The 25,176-nt window shown below is 44.6% G+C and overlaps 2 protein-coding genes across 11 annotated transcripts in view; one reads left to right on the plus strand and one right to left on the minus strand.

The window, feature by feature from the left end:
• LOC128327415 (sodium/hydrogen exchanger 9B2-like) overlaps positions 1-25,176 on the minus strand; it is a 77,946-nt gene that overhangs the window by 16,957 nt on the left and 35,813 nt on the right. The window lies entirely within an intron of this gene.
• CISD2 (CDGSH iron sulfur domain 2) lies at positions 1,929-24,829 on the plus strand. The gene is made up of 3 exons (XM_053256223.1): positions 1,929-2,257; positions 21,538-21,752; positions 24,548-24,829. Exons 1-3 carry the CDS (start codon positions 2,155-2,157, stop codon positions 24,635-24,637), a joined length of 408 nt encoding a protein of 135 aa, XP_053112198.1. The 5' UTR covers positions 1,929-2,154; the 3' UTR covers positions 24,638-24,829.

Raw genomic sequence — 25,176 nt, forward strand, 5'->3', positions numbered from 1 at the left:
AATAGTGACATACTTTCATCCCTAACATTTCACATATGAAAATAGGGACACTTTTGTAACACACCCCTATTCCGACCAGTGTTCCAAGAGGGATTCTCAGATGTTGTGGACTACATCTCCCATAATCCCCAGCCAAAGGCCATTACAGCTGGGGATGCTGGGAGTTGTAGCCAACTACATCTGGGAATCTCTGTTAGAGGAAACACTGATTCAGACACTAAGGATCACTCCCTCAGGCATGGCCACTCTTTTCCCCATTACTAAAAGCTCTTTTCTTCCTGTGCTTTGTTGCATTCATTTTCTCTGCAATACTGGCTGACATCTTGGCTAAATTTACTAGAGAAAGTCCTACTGAAATTTAGTAATTATTTAGAGTAACTCCTGAGTAGTAACTTAATATGGCTGTAATTTACTGTGCGCTTACTAAATTTCTGAAGAAATAAGGGAGGGGGGAGGATCTAAAGATGGAATGAACAATATTTATTTTTTGAAATACATCTAATGAGTGTCAAGTGACTGCTTTATATCAAGGGTATTTTTAAACTTTCATTAGAGGCAGGTTACCTACCTTCCTTTGACATGTTCTGTCCTATATAGCATGTTAAATGAAATAATAGGTCATATGGAACTGTTGCAATCTGTAATTTAAAAAACAGAGTCAGGAGGAACATCTACTACCTGGGTAAGAGGGTGAGGAAGCCCAAAAAGAAACAGTAGACTAGTATTTTATCTCTGTGTGTGCACATTTCCAAGCATGTCAAGTTGCACCTGCTCACTACTCATAATTTTAACTGCATGTATGTATTGCAACTGATCATTGTAAGCCACCTTGAATTGTCCTCCAGAAAGGGATTTATAATTTTAAAAAACTAAATACGTGGAGGGGCCAAGACCTAAAGAGCTCTGCCTTGAAAACTTTTTAAAGTTGAAAGGCAGCACAGAGATTCTTCAAATAAAATGACATCCTAGTTTATTCACCTCAGAGTAGGTGAATAAATCAGGAGTTACTCCAAAAGGAGTACTAAATGTCAACAGGACTTCCTCTAGTAAGTTTAGCCAGCTAATAAAACTGAATTAAAACTTTAGCATGTGAATATGAATCCTAATCACACTTTACAAAACATCTTTTCAGAAGACAAAATAGGGACGGATACTAGTGAACGAGCCCTTGGCAAACAGGGCCAGTTGGAGCAATGTAGGAAGGGTGCGCAGTAGCTCCCTCCCTTTTGTTCCCTACAGAGACTACACAGAACAGACTTCACTGCGCTTGAGAGGTACCTTTCCATTTTGGAAAGGCTGAGCTTTCTTCGATGACGTTCTGGACGTCATGAGGGTACACTTAACCTAAGTAATTCTGGAGCCCGGACCTAAAGGTTTTTGGAGCCCCACCCCGTATTTTTAACGTGACCACACCACCTGGGACAGACTAAAAGGGATTTGGAGGTCCGGAAGTCGAGGGACAAGAGCGCCTCTAAATCTGCAAAGAACAGCAGAAGCAAACCAACCCACAAGAAAACATCAGCACTGCAGCAACCCCGGGATGCACCCAGGAGCGCTTGCAAGTGCAGAAACTTCCCCGGGAGGCGGAGAAGTGCTTCTTCCCGCTATCTACAAAGGCAGCTAGTTTTCTTATCAGCGGCGCTGATTCAGCGCCAGGCTCGTACATTTTGCGGGTAGAAAAGAAAGATGGCGAGGCTCAACTTTTACAAAGCAACTCTTCTTCTCTACTATAGCAGGGTTTGGAGCTTGCACATCCTCTTGCAAAATGATGCTGGCAGCTGGTCTGGAGAAGAAGACGAAGCAGCAGCAGCAGGATTTTCTCCACCGTTCGCCCCTCCTTCACGCGGGGCGTGGAAAGCGGCGCTAAAAACGCCCCCTGAGGTTACGAGAGTGCAGGAGGCCGGACTCAGAGGCCGGCGCCATCCTCGCCTCCTCCTTCCGGGCAACGTACGATCCATCGCATCGTCGGCAGCGCCGCGCGCATGCTCAGTAGAGGGCACTGCTCTACAGAGGAAGAAGGGCAAAGTCGCACCTGGCATGAAAATTAAGCGCGCAGGCGGGCGGTAGCCGAGCAGTGCCCCTCTACTTTCCTTTTGCACCCCATATCTCCTTTCCTTCTCCTCCCCACCAGCAGCAGTTGCAGCACCCAGCGCCATGGTGCTGGACAGCTTGGCCCGTATCATTAAAGTGCAGCTGCCTGCCTACCTCAAGCGCCTGCCGCTGCCAGAGAGCATCAGCGGCTTCCTCAGACTGACAGGTTAGGGGGCACAGGATTATGATTTTGGGGAGGGGTGGGAGGTATGTGGGAGGAAGGGCGAGTATATGCGCGGAAAGCGCCCTCCTCTGCAACTTCCTTGTGGGCAGGTCCTCCTTCCCTGGGGAAAATAAAGCACCCTTCCTTAGAACAACGGCAAGGCTCTTCATTGTAAAACTTTCGCCAACTCCAGGGAAAAGATTGCGGAGTAGTTCCACAGAGAGATCTTAAAAGAGCACCTCTTAATCGCGCATAAACACTCCCCTCGATTCATTTTTCCCCTCTCATCCTGGTTTCCGCTGGATTCCGTTTCCTCATTCTTCTAGGCCCACTCAGTTCTTTCCTGGTCAGACTCTTCCTCGCTGGCTCTGCTCCTTTCCGCTCAGCTATTCCCGAGTTAACCGAGGACCTTTGTCACACTTTCCTGCTGGCTGTGTGCCCTTGTAAATGATGTCCATGGACAGAGAGCAGAGGAGAGTGATTTCTAACTCATGTTTACTGTTTTGCTGAATTATAGAAATCGCAAGAGTTGCAGAAGGATTGTTTACTTGAAAGTAAGCCCTACTGAGTTCAGTAGGACTTGCTTCGAGGTGAGGCTGCACTCCTATGTGATTAGATGCACCTAAACTCATTAATTTTAGTGCATTGACTCCTCCTCCTCTTTACATACTGCTTGCTTCTCCAATTTATATACCACTTTTCAGCAAAAAAAAAAAAAAGTTCTCAGAGTGGTTTACATAGAAAAAGAACAACAACAAAATGGTTCCCTGACCCCAAAGGGCTTACAGTCTAAAGAAACATAAGGTAGACACCACCCAGTGGCAGATTAATGGAGAGGCAGAGTAGGCATTTGCCTAGGGCGGCAAAATTTGAGGAGCGGCAAATCTTGTGCTCCTCAAATTTTGCTGCCCCTTTCTGGGGTTGGCAGCGGTGATGTTAAAAATGGTAAAATTGGGAACTCTCCCCTCCTTGTTCCCTGCCCCACGCTCCCCGCAGCCACTGCCATGCCCCATCCTGTTTTTAGAGGGTAAAAGGGGGAACTTTCCCCTCTCCCCACAGCCACTGTGACCACCACCACACCTCACCCCGCCCCACAGCAGTGGTTTTTTAAGAAGGTGAAAGCGGCAAAAGCCTTATTGCCTATGGGTGGCAAAAAGCTTAATCCGCCCCTGACACACCAGCAGCCACTGCAGGATGCTATGCTGGGACTGAATAGGGTCAGTTGCTCTCCTGCTGTTTAATATAAATAGACTTAGGGACATTTAACCCCCATAGAGGATTGGGCTACACAGCCTTGCATTGCAGCCTTTGTATTATGTATGAAAATGCCAACTATATGTGCATATATAGGATCATTTTAATGTAACCCAGTATCTCCTTGAGCCTTCTAACTATCTTGTCCTTACAATAAATCAGAAGACTGGTTTCCCCCTCTCCCCCTTACTTTCAATGTATTCTTTATAAGTAAAGTGGCTCTTGATCTATGTTGTTGGTAGCTGAGTATATGGAAACATATATATTTGCATATGTGATCCCCCCCATTAATTAACATGTTGTAAATTGTTTCACCTTGTGTACTTTGCACAATTGATTTTCAACAGACATCCAAGTCTAGTACTTAATGAATATTAGTTTGTCTATAATATGCTCTAACTACTCTTCCATTCTTTCAATGGTGTGACTTGGGATGGATGGATATTTGTCCTTATTCCCTTTCTGTGTCTGACTGTGTAGCGTGATCATTCTAACCCATATCAGTTGTCAGTACATAGTAGTGGTGGCAATTGTTTTGTAATTCCTTTTTTTCTTGCTGAATTATTCTGTATTTGTGCTTTAATTCTTTACAGCTGACTTTACATGCTATTGGCTGTCTTCTCCAGTGTTGTTGGGCAAAGGACAACATAATTTGTTAGGATTTTCCTATATGGAATGCATGTCTGCACAGTAAAATGCAGAAAGTGCAAGTAATTAATTGTGACAATTATTCATTATACCTGTATTTTGCTGCATGTCTGCACTTTGAAAAGCCATGAAGCATGCTTGTGTACATGCAGTAGAAGCACACACGTGCAATTGTCACATACTTGAACTGTCCCTAAGTGATGTGTGAAAAGGAAGTGAGTCTAGTAATTCTCTTGGCAGAACATCAATATTATAGGAGTGTTAACTGAGCAAAATAAAGTACAGGTGAAACTTGGAAAATTAGAATATCGTGCAAAAGTCAATTAATTTCAGTAATGCAAATTAAAAGGTGAAACTGATATATGAGACAGACGCATTACATGCAAAGCGAGATAAGTCAAGCCTTAATTTGTTATAATTGTGATGATCATGGCGTACAGCTCATGAAAACCCCAAATCCTCAATCCCAGAAAATTAGAATATTACATGGAACCAAGAAGACAAGGATTGTAGAATAGAACAATATCGGACCTCTGAAAAGTATACAGTGTACTGTGCTTGATTGGCCAGCAAACCCGCCTGACCTGACCCCATAGAGAATCTATGGGGCATTGCCAAGAGAAGGATGAGAGACATGAGACCAAACAATGCAGAATTGCTGAAGGCCGCTAATGAAGCATCCTGGTCTTCCATAACACCTCATCAGTGCCACAGGCTGATAGCATCCATGCCACGCCGCATTGAGGCAGTAATTGCTGCAAAAGGGGCCCAAACCAAGTACTGAATACATATGCATGCTTATACTTTTCAGAGGTCCGATATTGTTCTATTCTACAATCCTTGTCTTCTTGGTTCCATGTAATATTCTAATTTTCTGGGATTGTGGATTTGGGGTTTTCATGAGCTGTACGCCATGATCATCACAATTATAACAAATTAAGGCTTGACTTATCTCGCTTTGCATGTAATGCGTCTGTCTCATATATCAGTTTCACCTTTTAATTTGCATTACTGAAATTAATGGACTTTTGCACGATATTCTAATTTTCCGAGTTTCACCTGTATACTTTCCATTGGCCGAACAGGAAGGAAGGGTCATAGCTAGTAGTTACCAATGTTCATGTGTTATGTAGCTAAGGATTTCAGGCAGCAGCACTGAAAAAGTTCTCCTCTTGTTTGGAGAGCTGTTGCTTGAGAGGTTATGATAATAGATTTTGGAGTAATGTTTCTTTGTTTACATTTATATACCATTCTTCCTCCAAGGAGCCCAGAGTGTGGTGTACATGGTTATGTTTATCCCCACAACAACCCTGTGAGGTAGGTTAGGCTGAGAGATAAGTAACTGGCCTACAGTCACCCAGTGAATTTCATGGCTGAACAAGGATTCTCCCAGTCCAACACTCTAACCACTACACCACACTGACTCCAGTTTTAGGCTACACAGATCAATGCTTTGTTCTGCTATAAGGCAGCTCCCTGTGTTATATTGTTGTCCTTCCTCCCACCCTCAGAGGCCTGTGCTTCATGAAGAACTTGTGGTTATTGTGATCCAATAAAAAAAGTCACCACTTATTCCACTTCTTTCTTAGCAGTGAAGATGGATTCCTTGTGCAATCTCTACTGCTTTATCATTTTCGTGTCACCAGGGAGACACAAAAGAGGATTCCCAATGCCTTCAGCACATTGATTTCTCGTGAGAGGTTTTTATTGATGCAGCCAGAGAACAGTGACCTGTTTGTACAAATTTAGGAATGCAACTACCTAGAATTGTGTGTTTTGATTTTTGTTGTTGTTGTTCACTAAAATTTTCCCACCAAAGAAGCACACTTTTATAAATTGTAGCAATTTTTTTAGACCAACTCAGCATTTTGGTCTTTGCTATCTCTGTTCTTTACATCTCGCCTCCAGCTATGAACAATTTGCAGGCTGAACCAGCTAATAAATCTAAAGCCACTGGAGGATAAATAGGCTTTAGCTTTTGCAAACAGCTGTGTGGGTTCTTCGTGCCTAGTGGGGTTGAAAACCAGTTAATCGGGCTCAGCAGAATTTGAAGGCTGCAGGGAGAAAAGGTCTTGAGCAGAAGTGTTTAGTGACCTTTGCTGACTGCAACCATAGAGTTACTCACTCTTGCTTCATCTCATTCATCAGTTTTCAAGCACAGTACAGCTTCATGCTAACAAATTTAAGGGGCCAGTTTCTTCAGCTCTGCCTTTTCCTTCTATGCTCCTCACTTGTTTCCTTGCCTAAACACCTTTCAGCACTAGAGCTGGCCTCTGTGTCAGGCTCAGCAGCAGTGGCTAGTGTGGTTGGACAGCTGCTGAGGCTGGTCTTGTGGTACCGAGCACGAATTGTCGCCTTGCCAAGCAGTGTCTGCCCTGGTTTGCATTTGGATAAGTGACTACATGTGAGCCCTGACACTGTGTATGATGCTCCACTTCGGGGATGGGGCTGTAGCTCAGTGGTAAAGCACCTGCTTGCATGCAGAAGGGTCCCAGGTTCACTCCCTGGCAGCATCTCCAGGTAGGAGTGGGAAAGACTGACTCCAGCCTGAAAGCTTGGAGAAGCCACTGCCAGTCAGTGTAGACAAGACAGAGCTAAAGGGACCAGTGGTCTCACTTGGTATAAAGCAACTTCCTATGTTCCTACATGCCAGCAAGGGGGTCCCTGTTGCCAGCTGGAGCCCCTGAAATCAACTGCTGATGCCCAGCCTGGAGAAGAGCCACTCCAGCTCATGTATTTGTGCCTCAGGTCTAATGATCACAGTCCCATGGCATCCAAGCATGACATCCAGGTCCAGACAAGTACTTGTATTATAGGTGGGAAGGTGGGGCTTCATGAAATCCGCAAGCTTCAAATTCTCCCAGTTTTAGACCTCCACCTGTAAAGGTAAAGTGTGCCGTCGAGTTGGTGTCGATTCCTGGCGACCACAGATCTCTGTGGTTGTCCTTGGTAGAATACAAGAGTGGGTGACCTTTGCCATCTCCCACGCAGCATGAGATGATGCCTTTCAGCATCTTCCTATATGACTGCTGCCCGATATAGGTGTTTCCCATAGTCTGGGAAACATACCAGTGGGGATTCGAACCGGCAACCTCTGGCTTGCTAATCAAGTCATTTTCCTGCTGCACCATTAGGTGGCTGCTTCCTCCACCTGTAGCCTTCTAAAAACAGTATCTTAGAGGCCCATTGAAAGGCTTCCCCTTTGTAATTCAAACACTGTAATCCAGACACCTCCAAAGCCTTGCAAGATGTCCCTCTTGGGCAAGTATTCTCATCACTGGGCTGTTGTACTGCCTGAACCCACAGCTGTGCCAGAGCACTTCCACTGTGTCCCAGCCATGAAGCCAGTATTTGGCACTGCACTGATCCCAGTGGCTGTATCTTACAGCCATTGTGACCAGGGATGATGGGAATTGCAGTCCAGCAACATCTGGGGGCCCAAAAGTGAGAACCCCTGCCTTACAGAACTTATTTCTGGTGCTGCACCAGAATGGCCAACATAACCTGTATTCTGACTCTGAATTAGTTCCATATTCCTTTCCAAAAACAGTCTGCAAACAGCTACCCACAGTCCTTTTCTCAGGGGAGACAGGAAAATTCTAGATCCATTCGTGTGCCACCCTTAAGGACGGTGTGGTGATGGAAAGAGTGGCTGGAGCAGATATGGCTAAAGCAGTATCCTGCCAAAGGCAAATCTGCCCTGCTGTATGACTCGATTTAGTCATTATGTGAGTCATACAACATAATTTTGATTGATTGATTGATTGATTTCTATACCGCCCTTCCAAAAATGGCTCAGAGCAGTTTAAACAGAGAAATAATAAATAAATAAGATGGATCCCTGTCCCCAAAGGGCTCACAATCTAAAAAGAAACATAAGATAGACACCAGCAACAGTCACTGAAGGTACTGTGCTGGGAGTGGATAGGGCCAGTTTCCCCCTGCTAAATCAAGAGAATCACCATGTTAAAAGGTGCCTCTTTGCCAAGTTAGCAGGGGTTATTTAAGAGTTATTTGAGATCAGACCAAAGGCAAATCCAGTCCAACAGTTTGCTTTCCACAGTAACCAATCAGACGCCTCTAGGAAGTCCACAGCAGGACATGAAGACAAGAGCCCTTTCCTGCTGCTATTCACCAACAAGAAGTGTTCAGAGGTGTATGTCCCTGAACCTACTGGTTCCACTGAGCCATTGTGACTAACAGCCCCTGATAAAGCTGCCCTTCATGAATTGGTCTAATCCCCCTTTTAAGCCACCTAAGTTAGTGGCCATCACCACATCCTGTGCCAGTACATTCCATTAATTAATTATGCATTTTGTGAAGAAACGCTGGTAAAGCAATTCCCCATGTAAGAGTTTCCCATGGCTCCCATCTCACTGAAATGTGCTTTCTACATGTGCTAGCCATATGCAGTGTTAGCATGCCAGTGGCATGTCTGCCAGTTTGATGTGCCATTGGCCTGCTAATGCTGCACATGTGTGACAAAGCATGTGTGATAAGCCCTTTTAAAGAAGACAGGCGCCTCATGGAAGCCCTACACAGGGAAGTGCTTTGCCTACGGCTCACATTATATTCAACCAGGCCTGACATCCCAGTATTTCAGGTGCATAAGAGTGCACTGATGCATGCATAGTTACATGCATCTTCTCTGACTCAGAATTGCCAAGCTCCTTCTCTCGTTTTCTGTGACACACAGCAGCTTTGCCTATCACTGTATGCCTTATCTGTCAGTAGTGCTTGTTGCCAGCTCTGTCATTTTGATCCTGGGTCAGCTCCATAAATGCAATGCCACAAGTGCATGTGCCTAGTCTTATGCACAACTTGTCAGTGCAACATCTCATAGGATCAGGCTGTTGGTTTATGTAACCTGCCTAGAGCTATCTGGGTTAGGCAGCATAAAAATGTAATAAATAAGTTTTCTGCTGCTACCTACACTCTATGATTCAGGAGCAGGATAAGCTAAAGTTCTTGCCTGTGACCTCTATAGTGGGCATTAGCTGAGAGAGACTCTGGAAGAGAATAGATTCTAAGTGAAACATACGGTTATTTCACTCAGTGTGCATGCGTGCTTGGGAAGTAGGGTGTGAGCTCCTTTTTTGTAGATTGCAATATGGTTTGCAACCAAGATTTATGACATGGTCTTGAAACTTGCAAGACAAGTTACTGCAGTCCCAGTTCAAAGGGCAAGCATTCATTTGAAGAACTTATGTGAATGTGAGCCTCAAATACCTAAACATCATGCAAGGGGATTACTTGGCATGAGATTTTGCATATAATTAATATGGGTCTCTCTGCCCTTATTCTGTGTTCTTAGTACCTACTGCTTTGATAGTTAAAAGTTTCCCTTCAATGAAAAATAATCAATTAGTCTTCACAAAATAACCCCTTGGGTAGGCTGAATTCTGTCCAGCTGTTTGAGGTCATTTGATAAAGTTCAGGGCTGACTTGACTGCACATGAACTGCATGAGCTCTCAAAAAAATAAACGTGGGTTTTGATCCGAGAATGAATTTGGACACACACATCAAATGTGAATGTGGTTGGATGTTGGTACTAACTTTCGCAGAGCTTTGATATCTACAAGAGAACCTAGTTGACCCAGAATGTTTGTTTGTTTGTTTATTGTTGAATTTCTATACTGCCTTTCATTAAAAACAACCCCAAGGCGGTTTACAAAAGTTAAAAACATACAATAAAAATGACAATTAAAATATTAAACTAAAAATATAAAACAAATCTAAAAAACTATAAAATACAAGCATAAAAACTATAAATGAGTAAAAACACATTGAAGCAGCAGTAGAAACAGTCATATAAAAGCCTGGGTAAAAAACCAAGATTTAAGAAGCTTTCTAAAAACTGTGATGGAGTCTGAGGAGCAAATGGCCACTGGGAGAGCATTCCAAAGTCTGGGGTTAAAGGTGAAAAGTCAGGAAATACAGAACAATGTGCAGATAGTTCAGCATTGCACCGTCTTCTAGTTAGGAGCTCTTCCTTCTTTCAGTTCCTGTTCATGTTCTCAGTAATTCTGCACAAATATATGCTATGGTCTCATGATGACTGTGCTTTTTATACTGATACTAGCTTTAAGTCTCTGGCATTGCTTGGGTATAGAAACTTAGAGCATATCGATGGACAACTCTCCTTCAGCCATAACCCAAACCCACTATATATCCATCTATCTGTCTGTCTGTGCGGGGTGGTTGTCGGGATTCCTGGGTACCCTATGTTACTCGTAGGATCATAGGAAGCGACTTTGCAAAGTTTGGTCCCAGTAGCTCAAAGAGTGTGGGAATGTATAGGGAACAGACATTCAATTTTAAATTTTAATGTGTGTTTTTATCTACTGTGATTTTTATCTGTTTTTATGAAGTTTTAAATGTTTTTATATTATGTTTTAATTTGTACACCACCTAGAGATTTCTATACTAGGCGGTATAGAAATGCAATAAATCATTTTTTTCTGTCTGTCTGTCTGTCTGTCTATCTATCTATCTATCTATCTATCTATCTATCTATCTATCTCAGGAATGTCCTTGGCAGAGTGCATGGCTCAGAGCAAATGATTGAACATGCTGGCCATCCCTCTTACCTTGCTCCTTGATGCCACCCCTCTTCCCTCTCAACACCCTCCCTCTCCCAGCACATGTTGTGCCCACCACAGCTGCTCTATCTATCTGTCTCTGCTCACTGCGGACTTGCTCATCCATCCTTCTGTCACTCGCTCCAATACAGCACTTGTACTGCTTTGTTTCCTCCATTCAAGCATCCCACAGAAGAAAGGCTCATGGGTGCTTGAAAGTTAGAAACAAGCCATACATGTGTGGTGCTGGGGTGGAGGGATGGGTAAGCGGGTTGTCGGCAGTGGCATATGGAAACTGACCCCAAGTGGCTGGAGCTGGTGAGGCACCTCCCTAAGCATGGTGTCCCGGGCAATCACCCTGGCTTGCCATATCATAGGGATGACACTGGGTGTTATTGATTGTGGTGTAGTGGTTAGAATGTTGGATCGGACTGGGGAGACCTGAGTTCAAATCCCCATTCACCCATGAAACTCACTGGGCCAGTCATGTATCTCTCAGCCTAACCCATCTCACACGGTTGTTGTGAGGGTAAACATAACCATGTACACAGCTCTGGGCTCCTTGCAGGAAGAGAGGGATATAAATGTGGTGGTATGATAATATTAATAATTAATAATTAATAATTAATTAATAACTGCACCCCCGCAGTGATGTAGATAGGCTATACCTCCCTCGCAGCTCAGGTGGAAGAGGAATGCTGCAAGTCCATCAGTTGAGGAGGAGAAAAGAGGCCTTGAAGAATATCTAAGGGACAGTGAAGAAGATGCACTTAAAATGGTCAATAATGCGAAACTATTCAACACCAATGAAACAAAGCCGGCCTACAAGAAAGAACAAGTCAAGAACCGAGCAGAAAAATGGAGAAATAAGCCCCTTCATGGTCAATATTTGCACAAAATAAGTGGAAAATCAGACATCACCAAGACCTGGCAATGGCTGAAGAATGGCAACTTGAAGAAAGAAACAGAGGGTTTAATACTGGCTGCGCAAGAACAGGCATTAAGAACAAATGCAATAAGAGCAAAAGTCGAAAAATCCACCACAAACAGCAAGTGCCGCCTTTGTAAAGAAGCAGATGAAACCGTGGACCACCTAATCAGCTGTTGTAAAAAGATTGCACAGACTGACTACAAACAAAGGCATGACAAGGTAGCAGGGATGATACACTGGAACATCTGCAAAAAATACAAGCTACCTGTAGCCAAAAATTGGTGGGACCATACAATTGAAAAAGTTGAAGAAAATGAAGATGTAAAAATATTATGGGACTTCTGACTACAAACAGACAAACATCTGCCACACAATACACCAGATATAACTGTAGTTGAGAAGAAAGAAAAACCAGTTAAAATAATCGACATAGCAATACCAGGGGATAGCAGAATAGAAGAAAAAGAAATAGAAAAAATCACCAAATACAAAGATCTACAAATTGAAATTGAAAGGCTGTGGCAGAAAAAGACCAAAATAATCCCAGTGGTAATTGGGGGGGGGGCAGCTTCCCCTATGGGACAAAAGATTTTTGCCTCAGATATGGGACTTCCTGCGTAATATGGGACTGTTGGGAATGCTAGACCCATTAGGGGTTGTACAAGTTAAAAGGCAATCCCAGTGCTGTAGCCCACTGTTTCTCAACCAGTGGTCCAGGGACCACTGCAGGTCTGCGCAGACTTGAGTGGTGGTCCGTGGCTGAGAGGTAAATCTCCCCTGCCCACCAACAATGGAAGAGGCAGTGCCGGATTAACCTAGGGCCCCGCACTTTGTCTTGTTTCTTAACTCTTCAGGGGGTTGAGTGCTGGTCCGTGCCAGTCCTTGAACACACCCCCTTTCGAGCTGGTGGGGGTCGCCGCCACCGGGAGCTCTCTTGAGCTAATCTTTAACCAGGCAGCCTTTGCTGCAGGACTCTGCCTTCCTCTGGAATCCCAGGCAGCCTTTTGCCACTCCCAGCTAATCTCTCCAGTCTCTCACTTGATGAGAGGAGATACTGAGAGCAAGTAATTTCACTGGTATGCAGCCAGTGGGGAAAACACACACACACACACACAAACACACACACACACACACGCGACAGGTAGCAGGGCGAGTGAGAGGGAGTGCTTGGCTTGGCTGGAGTGCTGCATGCATAAACTCTGTTCTGAACTTACTACTACTAATTATTCATAAATTTTAATTTATTCATAAATGATCTAGAAGTAGGGGTAAGCAGCGAGGTAGCCAGATTTGCAGATGATACCAAACTCTTTCAGGTAGTTAAATCTAAAATGGATTGTGAGGAGCTCCAAAAAGATCTCTCCAAACTGGGTGAGTGGCCGACAAAGTGGCAAATGTGGTTCAGCGTTGGCAAGTGTAAAGTAATGCACATTGGGACAAAGAACCCCAACTTCAAGTATATGCTGATGAGATCTGAGCTGTCGTTGACTGACCAGGAGAGGGATCTTGGGGTCATGATGGACAGCTCGTTGAAAGTGTCAACTCAATGTGTGGCAGCTGTGGAAAAGGCCAATTCCATGCTAGAGATCATTAGGAAGGGGATTGAAAATAAAACTGCTAATATTAAAATGCCGTTATACAAAACGATGGTGCGGCCACACCTGGAGTACTGCGTACAGTTCTGGTCACCACATCTAAAAAAGGACAGTATAGAACTGGGAAAGGTGCAGAAGAGGGCAACCAAGATGATCAGGGGCCTAGAGCACCTTTCTTACGAGGCAAGGCTACAACACTTGGGGCTTCTTAGTTTAGAAAAAAGACAACTGCTGGGAGACATGATAGAGGTCTATAAAATCATGCATGGTGTGGAGAAAGTGGATAGAGAGATTCTTCTCCCTCTCCCATAACACTAGAACTAAGGGTCATCCCATGAAATTGATTGCCAGGAAATCTAGGACCAACAAACGGAAGTACTTTTTCACACAACGCATAATCAACTTGTGGAATTCTCTTCCACGAGATGTGGTGACAGCCAACAACCTGGATGGCTTTAAGAAGGGTTTGGATAACTTCATGGAGGAGAGGTCTATCATCGGCTACTAGTCGGAGGGCTGTGGGCCACCTCCATCCTCAAAGGCAGGATGCCTCTGAGTACCAGTTGCAGGGGAGTTACAGCAGGAGAGAGGGCATGCCCTCAACTCCTGCCTGTGGCTTCTAGGGATGGGCCCGGACTGGTCCGGAGGCCATTAAAAAAGCCTCCGGACCGGTCTGGACCTGGGCGGTCCAGTTCGGCTGGGGGGGTACCTTTAAGAGCAGCGGGAGGGTTTACTTACCCCTCCCACCGCTTTCCTGCTTGCCGCCGTAATCTTTAGATTAATTGTGGCGGCAGGACACCAGCCGCCCCCGCCGCCCCCCCACGACTGGATTAGGGGCCAAATCGGCCCAAACTACTGCCGCCGCTGCCGACCACCCACCCAACCGCCCAACACAAGGCCCGATTTCGGGCCAAGGTAGCCAGTGGCTACTAGACCGGATTAGGGGCCAAATCGGCCCAAACTACAGCCGCCGCCCGCCCCCTGCCGCCGCCCCCCGCCCTCCCAGCCGCCCGAGTCCTCACTGCAAGAAGGCCCGCATCAGTCGGGCCGATCAGGGCCCCACAATTCGAAAAGGAGAGGAGCTCGCAAACAGAGCTCCTCTCTCTGCAAAGTCTCGGCCCTAATCCGGTCTAGTAACCACTGGCTGCCTTGGCCCAAAATCGGGCCTTGTGTTGGGCGGTTGGGTGGGTGGTCGGCAGCAGCGGCAGTAGTTTGGGCCGATTTGGCCCGATTTGGCCGCTAAACCGGGGGCGGTGGGTGCGGCTGGTGTCCTGCCACCACAATTAATCTAAAGATTACGGCGGCAAGCAGGAAAGCGGTGGGAGGGGTAAGTAAACCCTCCCGCCGCTCTTAAAGGTACCCCTCCACCCAGTGCCGGACCGCAGTTGGCGGGTCCATGCACACCCCTAGTGGCTTCCAGCGGCATCTGGTGGGCCACTGTGCGAAACAGGATGCTGGACTAGATGGGCCTTGGGCCTGATGCAGCAGGGCTGTTCTTATGTTCTTATGTGCCCTGGGTGCAGTTCCAAAAGACCTTGAAGAGCACCTCAACACCATAGGGGCCACAGAAATCACCATCAGCCAATTACAAAAAGCAGCTTTACTGGGAACAGCCTATATTATGCCGACGATATCTATAACAACAGCAACAACATTGACCATAAAATTCAGCCATCCCAGGTCCTTGGGAAGGACTCAATTTCTGGATAAACCAAACCAGTCAATAACACCTGTCTGACTGTGTAAACAAGAAATAATAATAATAAACTGGAGATCTCTTTCCATTAGACTGCTTTGATCTGTTTTCTGCACAGTGTTTGTGATTAAGTCAAAGTAATGTGACTAGCTCTCTTTGAATATTGCACTGAAAGTACTGACAATTTCTAGGGAAAATATAGAGATTGATCATAGGCTTTCCTCCTTGTTCTCTGTTCATGCAAAAGATACCAAGAACACAAGAGTTGCCTTGCTAAACCAGGGAAAAGGTTAGCCTAGTATTCTGACTCCAGCACTGGTAGCCTAGGACAGGGATTCTCAATGTTGAGTTCCCAGATGGTATTGGACTTCAACTCCCAGAATCCCAAGCCCCAGTGGCCTTTGGTTGGGAATTATGGGAGTTGAAGTCCAATAACATCTGGGGACCCAGCGTTGAGAATCCCTGGCCTAGGACATTCCCAAACAGGGCAAATCAGTGATAGTTGTTGTTTGACCCTTAACCCTTGACCTTAGGAACTGGAGATGGCTTCTTATAACAGAAGGTCTACTTTTAACTTAAATGGCCAATTGCCATTGATATGGTATCCTTCAATAGGTCTTATCCCATGTCAGTGGCCACCACAACACCCTATGGTGAAGGTAGCCACTCTGAGGCTCTCTAGCAACTTCCATCATCTCCAGCTGCAGTTTATTGTCGCTGGGGATAATGGGAATTGTAGTCCAACAACAGCTAGAAGTCTTCAAGTTGGACACCTGTGCTTTATGGTAATGAATCCAATAAGTTAAATATTCATTAACTGAAATACTTTGTTGCGTTTGTGCTGAATCACACTGTCAACCATTTTTAGTCTCCTATATATTTAATTCTTCTCCTGTGAGTATTTCATTTAATTCATATTTGTGAATTTGCTCGTTCACATTCTTAATATCTTACAAGGCTGTGTTCTAAGTGATTCTTCAGTAGATATGAAGCTGCCTTCTACTGAGTCAGATCATCTAGGTCAGGTCAGTATTGTCTTCAGTGACTCTTCGGTTTCAGACAGGGTCTGTTCCCAGCCCTACCTGGAGATGCTAGGGATTGAGCCAGGAGCCTTCTGCATGCCTCACCCCTGCAGCTTTCTCTATTCATGCATCCTTTTGGTGCCTCTCAGATGTGTATGGTTTCAGTTCAGTTTCTGCACTGGCTCATAGTGCTTAACTTCCCAAATGGTGGTTCACAGAAGACTTGGGATACTAGCAATGTCTGATTCACTTATGGGTTAAGGAATGGTAGCAATGTCTAAGGTTTCACTTATGGGTTACAGGATGGGACCAACTAGTGCATCCCCTTACCTAAAATGAAATTCCATTTATGGGTATCATCACTGAAGTCTCCATATTAAAAACACATGTTCATCTTGTGAATCTGTGAGAGGCTTTTGATTTATTCTTGGCACTAAACCAGCAAACCGAAAGAGCCACTACCTTGTTATTTCTACTTCTTCCCATCTTTTGAAGTTGCCTGCCGTCTGCAGACCACTTAGCTTACTCTGCAGCAATGTTGTTGAGGTTCACAGGACTACGTTGGCAAGCTAACTTGAGGATTGTCTGAACTAACAACTAACTAATAAATAATCTGAAATTGGAAGAGAGAACATTCTGAGGCTATTCTTAGAATGGAATTCTGAGAAGGGAGCCTAGCCCGCTTTTTGGCGGTCATGTGCTGCAACGGGAGCTGCGTGGCTCCCGGAAGCAAACCCCGCTAATTCTCCCTCCCCTTAGCCCAGGTTAGCGGAGTGAGTTATGTTAGAATTATGCCAATTCTAAAATCACTCCCTGAATTACTTTCCCCCCACAAACCCCCTAGAGGTGAGTCTCACTGATTGTGAGACTCGCCCCTCTCTCTGTTAATTTGGGGAGAAAGTAATTCAGGGAGTGATCTTAGAATTGGCATAAGACCTAGAGCCCTTCCTTACAATTGGAAGAAAGGGCTTAAGGGGAGGAAGCCTTGAAATGCTTACATCCCCCGCAGACGATCTCCCTGACTTTGCTGGGTGGCGGATCGCCCACCCGGATGATTGCTGGCTGCTCCCGGCAGCAAGGAGGTTTGGAGGCCAGGAGGCCCCTGGAACTCCCATAATATATTGCACCATGGGAGTGTGCAGTGCATTATGGGGAGCCTCCTGACACAGGCTGGGAGGCTACTTGTGTGTTGGCACCGCATGGAACCACATGGAACCGACACATGATCAGCAGTGTTCCCTCTAACGGATTCCCAGATGTTGTTGGCTACAGCTCCCAGAATCCCCAGCTGCAATGGCTTATGCTTGGGGATTATGGGAGATGTCCTGGTGATATTAATTTTGGATGGCAGCCTCTGAATAGTGTAGATTCCTTCAACAATTCTAATCTGCATCTCCTTAGAAGTTAAGGGGAACAGCTGAGTTAGGAATATAAACATTATGATGGGCAGCCACCTAATGACACAGCGGGGAAATGACTTGACTAGCAAGCCAGAGGTTGCCAGTTCGAATCCCCACTGGTATGGGAAACTATGGGAAACGCCTATATCAGGCAGCAGCGATATAGGAAGAGCATTTCATACTGCGCAGGAGATGACAATGGTAAATCCCTCCTGCATTCTACCAAAGACAACCACAGGGCTCCGTGGTCGCCAGGAGTCGACACCAACTCGACGGCCCACTTTACCTTTATGGGCAGCTTATGGTTGTGTGCACGACCATCTAGAGTTCCATTTAAGGAGAGGAGAGCTGGTCTTGTGGTAGCAAGCATGACTTGTCCCCTTAGCTAAACAGGGTCTGCCCTGGTTGCATCTGAATGGGAGACTTGATGTGTGAGCACTGCAAGATATTCCCCTCAGGGGATGAAGCTGCTCTGGGAAGAGCAGAAGGTTTCAAGTTCCCTCCCTGGTTTCTCCAAGATAGGGCTGAGAGAGATTCCTGCCTGCAACCTTGGAGAAGCCGCTGCCAGTCTGTGAAGACAATACTGAGCTAGATAGACCAATGGTCTGACTCAATATATGGCAGCTTCCTATGTTCCTAAGTTCCTATGTGGTCGACAACATCTGGGAATCCCTGTTAGAGGAAACAGTGACGATCAGTTAGCCTGGGGTAAGAGTGTGCTTGCACCCTTAACCCTGGCTAACTGCTGGGGCTCCATACAGGGTTTGCCACCACGCCAGTGCTGGGAGCTGCATGCCTCCTGGCGGGTCACATTGGCAGCAAAGACCAGGCTTGTCTTCCCAAGCCCAGTCTTTGCTGCTCGTGTGAGCAGCCTCCTAGATTTGAAAATAGGATGGCTTTTTATTTCAGTCTGTTGTGAGTAGTTGTAGTAATTATGCACTTCTATGAACCTACCTAGGAAGGACTTCATTTTTACCACTAAACTGAACATATATCAGAGACACCGTCTAGAGATAGAGATATATGGTGGCATATAAATATGACTGATAGATAAACTTACTTGACAAGGGTTTCCTTTGTTTGCTGTGCTCCCTGTTCTACTCTTCGCTTGAAAGTTTCCATGTTTGCCGTCGTTCAGTAGTTTTTCCCTTTTAATACCCTGTTGGTTCAGTTCTGATCCTTCCTTGAAGTTCATCTTATCTTATAGTGTAGTTTATGTGGCTATCTTAAGCAATCCAAATTCTATTAGTGTCTAGTGCTGCTGTTTGTTTAGATAACTTTACATATATTTGTGGTTATCTCTATATGTGATTTTTAAAAAAGGTATTTCAAAGAGAGAGTTTTTTTTGCACAGGTTTATTCTTGTATGTTTTAAGGGCTTGCTTATCTGCACTAAGCAACAGTGGTTAATGTTTCCATCACCTCAAGGTAAAACCAGTGTCCCCTAACTCAGGGTCTCTATTAACAATGCAGCCTAGCCAAGATAAAGGAAGTCTGTGCAATACAGCACCCTGCTTTATCTAGCACCCTTCTGACAAGAGTCTTTGTTAGGTTATTTAACCAAGGAGGAGAAAATACATACCAGATGGACTGTCCAGGGCAACTGTATGTTATCCTTGCCTTGCAGCCTGTAAAGTAGACCAGGGCATGGTCTGAAGGCAGATGAAGTAGCAACCTTGCTGAAGCTAAGCAGGACTCAGTTTGGACTGTAAGTGGGTGGGAGATCACTTGGAAACCATATGCTTTGAGTGATGGGGGAGCAGGGAAGGGATATGAATGTAAATAAAGGGTTGCATACAAGAATCAGTAAGCTATTGCTAATTTGGTATATTGTGTGAGAACCACATTAGGCCTTGTAAACGGATAGAATACCTTATTGTCCCAATAATTATTTCTTCCTATGAGCAATTTCATGGTTTGGGTGTTTGTTCTTTTCACTGTGGAAGGTACGTCAATATTAGAAAAGGAATATTTAAACATTGATAGTTGTATTCTGAAATGAAATATCATCACTAGATTTGCCATAGTATTTTTTTAAATTCTTTTGTTGTTGTTTTGTGAGACAGAAGGCATGTCTTTAACTCCAAAGGCTAATGAAAGAGTAGCCAGTGAATAAATCTGTCATTAGGCAAAACTTTCATGATGATATATGTTCTCATAACTTGTTCCAGGAGAGACCTATACATTCTGAAGTAGGACTGAAAAGGTGATCTGTTTATTGCCATATGTACTCTGCTGTTCACTTTTAATAAAATCTGCTGTCTTTTTAATTATTCTCAGCTATTGGGGGGCATATCCTCCTTGCCTTCTGCTATATCATTTTGCAGATATGCTTTTCTGTTTTCATATTTGACAATAAAATAAATCAAGTGTCTTTATTTAATTTTGGACGAAAGCCAGTTTAAAAAGGAATTTTGTTGAACGGCAAAGACAGACAACTGGGTTAATGTTATCTTTTTGTACTAGGCAAATATACACTAAGTTTGAGCTTCATGGCTATTTACTCACATAAATTGCAAACTGCTTTTTTTCTTTTATGACTTCATCATATATACACACTCATCCAAATAACCAGGAAACATGCTCGGGGAGTGAGAATAAAGTTTTATGATCTAAATAGCAATGCAGAATTAACATTCTGCTTCTTGAACTATTGCTCTACATTCTTAAAGTTCAGTTCATTGGAAGTTCTTGGAATTTCTTGGAATTTCAGTTCTTGGAATTTCATATAGAGATAAGAGATGCTGTGGGTTCTCCCATATCTAAAATCACAATTTTGAGAGAATTTAATGCACATCACTTTCAGAGACTGATACAGAATACGCATGGTTTTCCTGGTTTTCTGGTATATGCTACATCTTAAAAAAATCTTGAGAAACTTTGCTTGGTGCTGGTAAGGCACAAACTAGTTTGTTTGGTTTGTTTGTTTGTTTGTTAGATTTATATACCGCCCTTCCAAAACGGCTCAGGACGGTTAACATTTATAGAATGTACTCTTTTAAATAACGTTCAGAAATGTCAGTGCACAAAGCAGTTCTGTGGCTCTGGTGCTCTTGGAATCTGTTGAGAGCCTCACTTAAGAAAACCGGTTTGATATCCTTTGAGCTGGCAGTGCTCATTTTTGTCCTTGACCTGTGCACAAGCAGATCAAACTGCTGTAAAATTCCCTAGGAAGCCAAAAGCTTACATAAAATATATCAGCTTTGGAAGTCAAACAACACCACCGTTGCCCACTTCATACTGTCACTATTGCTGATCTAGAATGTTGCCAGTACTGAAACAAGAGTGGGAATCCACTTTACAGAAAGCCCTGCTGGATCGTGCTAAAGGCCCATCTAGTCCAGCATGTAGTTGCCAACCAGGTGTATCTGGGAAGCCCACAAGTAGTGCAAAAGGGCAACTGCCCCTCCTGTTGATATTTCCTAGCACCTGGTGCAAGCCCCCTCTGATCCTGATGAAAATACACAGCTATCCGGGCTAGTAGCCATTGATAGCCCTATCTTCCATGAATTGGTCCAATTCCTTTTTAAAACCATCTAGATTGTTAACCATCACCACATCTGTAATTTAACTACACACTGTGTAAAGAAGTACTGTACTTCCTTTTGACTGTCCTGAATCTCCCAGCATTTAGCTTCAGTGGATGACCCTGGGTTCTTATAGTGAGAGAAGGAGAAAAACATCTCTCTCTGTCCACTTGATCCATGCTGTGCATAATTTCATACCTGTCAACATGTCCCTATTTTCCCATTCACCTGAATAGGAAAATAGGGACATGTTGGCAGGTATGTAATTTTATATCCTTTACAACTTTACAAGCATCACACACATGTAGCTCAAAATGGCTTTCACATGACAACTGACTTTTCCCTGAGTGGTAAGGTATAGCACTTGGTATGGAGAGTTTACAGTGTTATACCTTAAAGAGTTTACACAGTGCTGCTAGCTCCAGGAGTGGTTAATGCTTTTCACTCCAGATGCCAAAATGTTGTGCTGTTCAGCACAACACATTGTGGCTGCCACAAGAGTAAGTCATCCTGCAGAAGGCACAACCAGTTATTTTTATATAATATTTCTAAGTTGTGTTCTAGCTCCAAAGACTAAACTTTATGGTACTGAATACCTTTCTTAAAAAAATGTCTGATATGTGCTCAGTTTCAGAATGGCTGCGGTTATTGCCTTTCCTGGGTGTCCTGGCTCTGCTTGGATACCTCGCTATTCGTCCATTCCTTCCCAAGAAGAAGCAGCAGAAAGACAGCTTGATCAATCTCAAGATCCAGAAGGAGAATCCCAAAGTAGTGAATGAAATCAACATTGAGGACCTATGTCACACGAAGGCGGTGTATTGCAGGTGTTGGCGCTCAAAAACGGTGAGTCATATTGCTCCAGTGTGTAAGGTTCTCCTTTTGTTGCTGTGGTTCCTACCTTGCATGCTATAGAGTAGCTTGTTTCTCTTAATTGTCATAATCATGTAGTGGGATTTTTCCACAGGGTTTTGCCGTTTGTCATTTTCTCTTATGAGATATCAGTTTCCATATCACTATTGCTGCACAACTTTTTATGGCACAACTCACAAGTCCCTCCCATAAAACACTAGGCTAGTTTACACAAATGGAAATTGGGTAGGAGACGCGTCCTACCCAGCAAGTTTGGGAGCTGTGCGCACACCCAATTTCTGCTTGTGTGTGAGCTAAAAACAAGGTCCGCCTGTGGCTGCCTCCAGCTCATCTGGTGGCCGCTCAGGGCCTGCACCTTTTCTGTAGCCACCCCAAGGCTTGGAACTAACTCCCTGTTGATGTAAGAGCTTCCCCATCTCTAGCAGATTTATTATAATAATTATTATTTTACATTTATATCCCACTCTTACTCCCAGGAGTGGTGCACATGGTTGTTTGTCCTCACAACAACCCTTTGAGGTAGGTTAAGTTGAGTGATATGTTACTGGCCCAGTGAACTTTATGGCTGAATGGGGAGCTGAACTCCTAGTCCAACACTCTAACTACTACATCACACTGAAACAAGGTTTTTAAAAGAGCGCTCAAGACGCATTTATTTCACCGAGCCTTTGATCAGCTGTAAGTTGGCTTTTATTATTGTTCTGCTGCTGTTTTGAATTTTTATTATTTTTATTTGGTTTTAACTCTGGTTTTGCCATTTATTTTGGAAACCGCAATGAGACTTTGGTAAGAGGCGGTATAGAAATGTGATAGATAGATAAGGTAGGAGGTGCCAGCAGTGATAATCAGCTAGTCCCCTGCTGGGAAGAAGAGCTCCGTCCAACCCAGCAGCTGTACCCAGGACTTTAACAATGGAGGAGGAAAAGCCCTCCTACCCAGCAGGAGACTAGGTGATGATCACTGCCAGCACCTCCTAGCTTGTTTTTAACTAGTGATGTGCCCGGACCGGTCCAGACATGGGCAGTTCGGGTTCAGGTGGATTGGGGTGGGGGGTTCCTTTAAGGGTGGGGGAGGGTTTACTTACCCCTCCCGCTGCTTTCCCAACCCCGGTGCATGCATTTCCTCTAGTAATTGGGGCAGCAGGATACCTCCCTGCCGCCCCTTCCCCCCCTTGGCTTTAAGAAAGCCTTTTGCGGCCAAGCGGGGGAAGGGGTGGCAGGGAGGTATCCTGCCGCCCCAATTACTAGAGGAAAGTCTGCCGGAGTTGGGAAAGTGATGTTGGGAAAGCGACATGTGCACGTGCAAAAGGCTTCTTAAAGCCTTTTGCAGCCAAGCGAGGGGAAGGGGCGGCCCCCGCACTTAATTTTCATGCCAGGTTCAACTTTGCCCTTCTTTCTCTGTAGAGCAGTGCCCTCTACTGAGCACTCTTAAAGGAACCCCCCACCCCAGTGCTCTGCGGTTCTGTGCACACCCCTATTTTTAACTCACGCAAGCAGAAAATAGGAGACCACACAGCTCCCAGACTTGGGTAGGATGCGTCTCCTACCCTGTTTCCAATCATGTGAACTGTGTATCACTGTCCTTATAATTCTGGAAATAGTTCCAAGACAGTTGGAGGAAGGAAATATACCATTGATGCATTTTGTAGAAGAGGTCAGTTGTATGAACGTCAAGAGCATTTACTATAGCTCATTCAGACATCAGAACAAACCATAGCAGTTCCTTGTGAAAAGTCCCAGGGGAATTATGCATGTCCATGCCCTGAAAAAGAGCCAACAGCTAAGATTGCTCCTAAAAAGGGTTTCATTGCAAGCCAGTAGGTGGTGGTTGACTGCACAACACTACACCTGCACAGAAATACAGAATGTGTTCCGTCATGGCTTTGGGGTCACCATGTGGACAGATGTTACAACGTCCCCTTTGGGCCTCAGACGATAGGGAGTGGTGCCAGTGGCCCCTGGGGTTACATTAGCTCTTCCCCACTTCCTTCTGGCTATTGCTTGTTGGAGGGCATACCCCTGGTTCTTGCTACCAGGCCCATATGGGTTTGCTGTGCTTGCCCCTTTAAGAGTTGGACAGAGAGGGGGCAGGGATGGACTCCACCCACTGTTCCCACATGAAGTGACACCTATAGAGTGATGGCCTAGCTCAGGTCAGGCTGCCCACTCTGTGTCTAGCGTGGTGGAGTGGAGGTGGCAACTGATTAGGGCTCTGACTCCTCTTCCATGCTGAGGGCAGGGGTCACCCAGCCCCACCACATGCCAGCTCATATAATGGGGCAGCAAAGCCCCCCAAAAAGATGGTGCCACAAAATCCAGACAACTGGATAATAGGCACTGAATGGCAACAAGACTTTGGGGAGAGTCCCACTGGCAATTCTTAATCTAAACTCCTTTTGAGAAGAGCAAATAATCTAAAGGCCCAGAGGAGTCCCAAGTTCCTATAGGTTTTGGGCTACAGGGGCACGTTAGGTGGTTGCCTTGTCAGGACACAGCCAGTAATGCAGATGGAACAAGTACAGGTGATATTTTAAGGCATACAGTGACTCATCTGGTTTCTCAGATAGAAGAGGGGCATCTCTCAGCCTGAGTCTTTTTCTGTCTCATTGATTCAACAAGAGATTGCCATCCCATTCTAGCTGTGTAGATTGTATTCAGTTCTGATTATAAGTAGCCTGTGCTTCATGTGCGCAAAGCCCTTCTCAAACAATAGTACAGCCCTGCTTTCAGGACACAAATTTATCTCATCTTTTTTTTTTCCTTTTTCAGTTCCCTGTCTGTGATGGTTCTCACAACAAGCACAATGAGTCAACAGGAGATAATGTGGGTCCATTAATACTCAAGAAGAAAGAAGTCTAGCAAACTCCTAATTAAACCACGACTGAAGGGAAGTTTCACTTATACCCACGTGGGGTAGTGCTTTCAGTCTAATAATTGCCGTAGACTTTTTGATATCTTTTTAGGTCATTTAGATTTATAGACTGTGCTAGACATGTTGTGATAGTTTGTATGGTCTGAAAAATCATGTCTAACATAAAAAGGCTGTATAAACTTCTGTGTAAAAGAAGTGTGTTTTACTGCCATAACAAAATCACTGTTCCCAGAGTTGCAGTTTAACCTGTTCAGTGTGAGCATCCTCTAATACAAAAAACAAAACTTAGACCACTCTTAAAGAGCATATATGTGCCACTACATTACTTATGGGCACATTTATGCTACAAATTTAAATGGGTTTAGAGCCAACTTAACTGCCATGTCTTCTTCCAAAGAACTTTGGGCACTGTCGCTTTCTGGGACTGTTGAGAATTCCTTTTCTTCTGCCATCATGCTCATCTCATGAGTGAAGTCAGCCTTGGCTTTATGATTCTGGAGATAGCAGCTAATAAACCCAGTCCTGG

This window comes from Hemicordylus capensis, chromosome 5 (genome assembly GCF_027244095.1).
Source record: "Hemicordylus capensis ecotype Gifberg chromosome 5, rHemCap1.1.pri, whole genome shotgun sequence".
NCBI classification, from domain to species: domain Eukaryota; kingdom Metazoa; phylum Chordata; class Lepidosauria; order Squamata; family Cordylidae; genus Hemicordylus; species Hemicordylus capensis.

Coding starts and splice junctions, on each gene's coding strand:
- CISD2 (XM_053256223.1), top strand. CDS start 2,155: ATGGTGCTGGACAGCTTGGCCCGTATCATTAAAGTGCAGCTGCCTGCC. Junction 2,258..21,537: donor CGGCTTCCTCAGACTGACAG/GTTAGGGGGCAC, acceptor ATATGTGCTCAG/TTTCAGAATGGCTGCGGTTA. Junction 21,753..24,547: donor GGTGTTGGCGCTCAAAAACG/GTGAGTCATATT, acceptor TTCCTTTTTCAG/TTCCCTGTCTGTGATGGTTC.